Source organism: Rhincodon typus, chromosome 23 (genome assembly GCF_021869965.1).
Source record: "Rhincodon typus isolate 14 chromosome 23, sRhiTyp1.1, whole genome shotgun sequence".
NCBI classification, from domain to species: domain Eukaryota; kingdom Metazoa; phylum Chordata; class Chondrichthyes; order Orectolobiformes; family Rhincodontidae; genus Rhincodon; species Rhincodon typus.
Window position 1 is genome coordinate 9,750,609 of NC_063354.1, and position 7,046 is coordinate 9,757,654.

Genomic DNA, 7,046 nt, shown 5'->3' on the forward strand with positions numbered 1-7,046 from the left:
TATTATCATTTCTGAAGAAGGGTCAGTGGGCTCGAAACATTAAGACTGCTTTCTTTCCACATATGCTGCCAGACTCACTACGTTTCTTCAGTAATTTCTGTTTATCCTTCATTCATTTCTTCAAAATTTGGCTGGATATTTTTTCAGAACCAACTGTGCTACTTAATTGCTAAAAGTCCTATCATTTCATAAAAGTGCTTATTTTTAATATTCAAGATAGTCACTGCAGGCAAGGCCAACATTTATTATCCATCTTATCTGCCCTTGAGAAGGTGGTGGTGTGTCAGCTTCTTCAACCACTTACTCAAAGATTCCTGTCAGTTGCTATTGATGACATAGCTGAAGATGGTTGAATCTAGGACACTACCCAGTGGACCTCCTGCAAAGATGTCCTGAGACTTGGGTCATAAGCCTTCAATAACCACAACCATTATTCTTTGTACTAAGTGAGACTCTAGCCAGTGGTGAGTTTTCTCTCCAGTTTCCACTGTCTTCAATCTTCCTGTTGCCACACTGCTTGAAATACTGCAATGATATCAAGGGAAGACACTTTTATCTCACCTCTGGAATTCAGCTCATTTATTCACATTTGAATTCAGGTTATAATGAGGTATGAAGTTAACTAATCCTGGTACAACACAAAGTGAGATTCGATGAGCCAATTACTGGTGAGTAAATGTCAATTGATAGTACTGCCAACCTTGCTTTCAATATTTCACCGACGTTTCGACGTATCAAATAGAGCAGGATTGGCTGCATCATTTTTGTTCTGCTTTTTTTCGATTAGACATAGCTGGGCAATTTTCCACACCACTGGTAGATAGTAGTGTAGATGCACTGGAACAGCTTGCATTGGGGCCTGGCTAGCTCAGGAGCACAGATCTTCAATACTACACTGGGATATCCATAAAGTTTCTGCATTTAGTGTGCTCAACAGTTTATTAATAAAGAGTGAAATGAACTAAATTAGCTGAAGACTGGCATCTAATGGTGAAGGACTCAAGAGAAGACACAGATAGATCATCCACATGGCATTTCCAACTGAAGATGGTTGCAAATAAAGTCATAAAGATCTACAGCATAGAAAAAGGCCCTTCAGCCAATTGAGTCTGCATGGGTCAAAAACAAACACTTAACTCTTCTAATCCCATTTTTCAGCTTTTGGCCCATAGCCTTGTATGTCTTGGCATTGCAAGTGCACATCTAAATAATTCTTAAATGCTATGACGCTTTCCGCCTCTACCACCCTTATAGGCACTAGGTCCTAGATTCCCACCAGTCCGTGGGTAATTTTGTTTCCCTCACATCCTCTCGAAACCTCCTGCCCCTTACATTAAATATATGCTCCCTGCTCACCGATCCCTCTACCAAGGGGAAAGGTTTCATTCTGTCTACCCTGTCTCTGACCCTCATAATCTTATACATCGCAATCATGTCTCCATCAGTCTCCTCTACACCAAGGAAAACAACCCTGTCTAATTTCTCTTCATAACTAAAACTCTCCAGCCCAGGTAACATTCTGGTAAATCTCCTCTGCATCCTCTCCATTTCAATCACATCCCTCCTATCATGTGGATTCCTGAACTGCAAACAATACTCTAGCTGCGGCCTAACCAATGTTTTAAATAGTTCCAGTATAATCTCCCTCTCTTGAACTCTATGCCTCGGCTAATAAAAGCAAGGATCCAAATGCCTCTTTAAACCTCTCTATCTACCTTAAGGGACGCGCACACCAAGCTCCCTTTGTTCCTCAGCGTTTCCCAGGGTCCTACCACTCATCATGTGTTTCATCACTGTCTTTTGCACTGACATACTGGGCACCCACATCACTGCGGATGGATAATGTGAGTCTCCCCTTTTGGTCAGTTGTTTAATTGTCAACCACAGTCATGACTCAATGTGGCTAAGCTGCAAAGCTTTATTGTATCAACTGGCTATGGGATCACTTAGCTCTGTCTAACTTATATTGCTTCCACTGCATAGCATCCATGTAGTCTACCAACATCTCATTATTTTTAGGTATATCTTGCATGCTGTTGGCATATTCTTCTACACTTCTCATTTGACTACAACTGTTCCCCTTGTCGATGATAAATGTTAGAAAGGGAGCGATATGCCAGGCCATTAAGTTATAGGTTCTGGTGCCATATAATTCTGCTGCTGATGTCTCACAAAGTCTGATAAATGTCTTCATGTTTCTCACCATCTGCCAAAAGGCCAGGTTGGCAGACATGCCCTGCAGAATTCAGTCAGCTCAGTCAACTGTGGTGTACCCAAGTCACTGTGAGCACCCACCCAGAATATATTCCTTTACTCCCTTCAGTTTCTCTATAAAGTAATGCTCAACGTGTGAGGAGTACTGATTCACTAAATTGAGGACTGTAGTAGGTCATAATAAGCAAGAGTTTTCTTGACCCTGTATGACCTGATGCTGTGAGTAATCAATCTTAATGACTCCCACAGCCATTCACTCCAGACTGTATACCACAGTACCACAACATCTGATGGATACGTCCTGGCTGGTGTGACAGGACACAACCAGAGATGATGATGGAGAAGTCAGAAACATTGCCTGTAAGGCATGATTGTGAGTGCGACTATACCAAGCTGTTGCTTAAATAATATTGAATAGCTTTCCCTCATGAGGGACAAAAGCTTTGGTATTAGTGAGGAGGATTTTGAAGGGCTGACTGTACTGGGTGTGCCTTTGTTGTGTTCAGTATCCAGGTCAATGCTGGGTGGTCTATCCTTATAATTCTTTGTTGTGGTATATAACTCAGTGTCTTCCAGGCTACATCAAATAGCAGTTGTGGGTGCTACATATGGACCAGATCATATTCCCTTCCCAAAAAGAATTTGCAAATCAGATGGGCTTTTACAATAATCCAACAGTTTCATGATCACCATTACTGCTACTAAAGTGATACTACTGCCACAAGCATTTTAATTCCAAATTCATTTAATTAACCAAATTTAAACTCCCCACCTGTTTCACTGGGATTTTAATTCATGTTTCGGAATAATTAGTCCAGGTCTCTGGATTGCTAGTCTGGTAACAAAACCATATTGCTACCATTTAGGATCTGGCTCTAAATGACAGAAGAAAACTAATTAGGATTGGTGGGATTTGTAGTGAGGGGAAAGAAGTTTCATAATGGCTGTGGTGGAGGAAAGCAATGTTCCCGTGATATAGTAACTACAAAAGTTAAACAAATAATTAAGTCAAATGCAATCTGGTAAGGAAAGGATGAAAGTACAAATTGTATTCTCTACAGAAGGAACAGACTACTCTTTGGTGTCTGTCACAGCTGGTCTTCAACTGCTCAGTTGATAGGATGAATGAATGACCTGGTGAATCTAATTCTAAACTTCCACTTACATTCTGGTGTTGAAATAAAAAAAAAATTCCAGTGTTGCCCTTGATAACTAAACTAATTTAGACCAGAAAAGCAGTAAATGTAAGGCCATAATAGGAGAAGAGGCAACATTGAGTAAAACATATAATATGGGACCTATAAGGACAATGAAATTTATTCCTTTAATATTACACTTGCTCTTTAGTATTTATCATCAGATTGCAGTCTTTGAAACGTAAGCTACCAACTGCACAAACAATATGCCCCAGCTCCTTCCTAACAGTGATAGAAATAGATTCAATTGTCGCCTTCAAAACAAAACTGGATAAATGCTTGAAGAAGCAAAATGCCGGAGTATGAGGAAAGAGTGGGGAATGGGACTAACTGAAGTGCTATTGGAAAGAGCTGACACAGAATCAATGGGTTGAATGGGCTCATTCTATGGTTCTAAGATGTGACAAGTACTTTAAATTATCAGGCAGGAAAGTGGGAAGAAAGGAAAGGTGAAAATGTACAAAGATTAAAGACTATTAAAGGTGACGTGGCTTCATCTAACTGATACATTGCATTCTGGATGAGATGACTACTGAAATTTTAAGAATTATTTCTGCTGTAACCTACTTTCCCCTTTCATTTCACTTGCTATAATAATGATTCTAAAAGTAAGGTTTTACTGAAGTTTGACAGTAAATTTATGAACAAGAGTGCTTTTGTAATCAACTGCTCTGGAGGTATTGTTCCTCCTCAGCAACGACTAAATTAAACAATCCTGCCGACAGGCTTGTAAAGAAACTCATTACTGGACAAAACATAGAAAATAAAACATAAAGTATTATTACAAGGTAGCTTGAGAATGAGAATTGTCAGGTACTTTGTAAATCTTGGTCATTTAAAGCATATATACTTGGTTCTTCACCTATACATCCTTTTTATTTAGCTAACGGTGTTGTAGACAAGGTTTATTCAGATCTACCTATCACTATCTCCTACTTAATCAACTTAAGCATCAGATTATTTCATTTAAAAAGGTCCTATCCAACAGTGAAACAGTTTACGGAAACTGGCAAAATAACACAATGTAGAGGCTTTTATCCACCTGGGAGAAGAGGAAAGTAACCGATGTAATATGGTATCCTTTTTCCAAAAGAAATAGAACTAACCCAGGTGACAATGGGTCAATTAATTTAACATGTGTGGCAGAAAGAAAACTTAAATCCTTAATTATAGATGCAATTCCTAAATATTTATCCAAAGAGAAAATAATTTAAAGTAGTCAACATGGATTTCAGAAAGGACGATTGAGCTTGACCAAGCCTAGCAAGAGCTCTGCAAAGTGGTGGCTGATATTATGGATGGTGAAATACAGTAACGTAATATTCAATGGATGCTTAGAAAGCCTTTGACAAATTAATGTAGAGGAAACAACTGGTGTCAATTAGGAGTTAAAGAATTACAGGACTAAACTGATTAGGAGGAGGAAACAGAGAAGACTTCAAGATCAGTTTCTCAAAGGTTGGGAGTGGGTACCGGTGCTCAACAGGGTTCTGTTGTAGGATGACTTCCATCAAATGTGTGCATCAATGATTTGGGCCTATGACTAGAGGGAGTGGTGTCTAATTTGTAGACAATACTAAAATTGAAGGTGCAGCAGGTAATCCAGAAGGTAGAAAGTAATGTAAGATAATTGAATGGACAAAAATTTTAACAAACATGAGATGGTTCTCAAGTTAACAAGTGAAGCAGAAACCATGTCATCATTCAAGAATAAATTAGGTAAGTAGTTGAGTATAGGGAATAATGGTATATGGTTACAGGGTGGACAAATCAGATTAAGAGACCTACTTGTATGCAGGATAAGCACCAAGCTTGACTGCTTGAGCCAAATGGTCTATTTCTAAGTACCACAGGTTATTAATATTCTAAACCAGCGTTTAATTCTGTGTTTAATTCTGATTCATGCTGACAAAGAAAATGAAAACAAACAATAAGCTCAATACTTCAAATAAATAATGAATGTGTCTCATACGTTATATAGTGAGAAAGCTGTGCAGTGTGGTGGATACAGGTGGTGTATCTGTAATCGTAGATAGGCATGAGTCAAGCATCTAAGCTTGGTAACAATTCATAAATTATTCTGTATATAAAACTATTATACCGAAATTTTAGTAGAAGTAAAAAGAGAGGACAAAGAACTCAACATAAAGATTTAAATAAAAACTAAAAGAACTGCGGATGCTGTAAATCAGAACAAAAACAAAGTTGCTGGAAAAGCTCAGCAGGTCTGTGAAGGTAAGAACAGAGTCTCAGAAAAAACAGAACTCAGTGTTCTGAGAAAGGGTCACCGGACCCAAAACGTTAACTCTGTTTTCTCCTTCACAAATGCTGCCAGACCTGCTGAGCTTTTCCAGCAACTTTGTTTTTGTGGCTTAAAATTAAATCATTTTTTCCAGTTTATCTGTTGGAAGCTTCCCTCGTCATCCTCACTCTACCTCATCACACATTGTGAAGATTACACCTCTGTGATGCATACCAATGTAATGCTGTACTCTTAACAGATTTTCCACACCATCTTACTCACTAATTTACATTGTCAGATCTCATTGAATATACGAACAAGGAACAAGAGTAGGCCAGAGATAACAAGGTGTAGAGCTGGATGAACACAGCAGGCCAAGCAGCATCAGAGGAGCAGGAAAGCTAACGTTTCGGGTCTAGACCCTTCTTCAGAAATGGGGGAGGGGAAGGGGATTCTGAAATAAATAGGAAGACAGGACGAGGCGGACAGAAGATGGATAAAGGAGAAGATAGGTGGAGAGGAGACAGACCGGTCGAAGAGGCGGGGATGGAGCCAGTAAAGGTGAGTGTAGGTGGGGAGTTAGGGAGGGGATAGGTCAGTCCAGGGAGGACGGACAGGTCAAGGGGGCGGGATGAGGCTGGTAGGTAGATGTGGGTGGGGCTTGAGGTGGGAGGAGGGGATAGGTGGGAGGAAGGGCAGGTTAGGGAGGCAGGGACAAGCTGGGCTGGTTTTGGGATGCGGTCAGGGGAGGGGAGATTTTGAAGCTTGTGAAGTCCATATTGATACCATTGGGCTGCCAGGGTTCCCAAGCGAAATATGAGGTGCTGTTCCTGCAACCTTCGGGTGGCATCGTTGTGGCACTGCAGGAAGCCCAGGATGGACATGTCGTCTAAGGAGGGGAGGGGGAAATGAAATGGTTCACGACTGGGAGGTGCAGTTGTTTGTTGCAATCCAAGCATAGGTGTTCTGTAAAGCGGTCCCCAAGCCTCCGCTTGGTTTCCCCGATGTAGAGGAGGCCACATTGGGAACAGCGGATACAGTATACCACATTAGCAGATGTGCAGGTGAACATCTGTTTGATGTGGAAGGTCTTCTTGGGGCCTGGGATGGGGGTGAGGGGGGAGGTGTAGGGGCAGGTGTAGCACTTCCTGTGGGTGCAGGGAAATGTGCCGGGGGTGGTGGGGCTGGTGGGGAGTGTGGAGCGGACGAGGGAGTCACGGAAAGCAGATAAGGGTGGGGAGGGAAAAATGTCTTTGGTAGTGGGGTCAGATTGCAGATGGCCAAAGTGCCGGAGGATGATGAGTTGGATGCGGAGGTTGGTGAGGTAGTACGTGAGGACGAGGGAAATCCTGTTTTTGTTGTTATTGCGGGGACGGGGTGTGAGGGATGAGTTG

General features: G+C 41.2%; 1 protein-coding gene across 7 annotated transcripts in view; it reads right to left on the reverse strand.

Moving 5' to 3' along the window:
• Positions 1-7,046, reverse strand: part of LOC109914772 (endonuclease V) — a 101,070-nt gene that overhangs the window by 69,985 nt on the left and 24,039 nt on the right. The window contains exon 6 of one of the 7 annotated variants that reach the window (XM_048610666.1): positions 190-525. The exons of the other annotated variants lie outside the window; for them this stretch is intronic. Coding sequence (XP_048466623.1) covers positions 415-525 — 111 coding nt within the window. The 3' untranslated portion in view covers positions 190-414. Of the gene's footprint in view, positions 1-189; positions 526-7,046 lie in introns of those variants that run through there. 7 annotated transcript variants of the gene reach the window in all.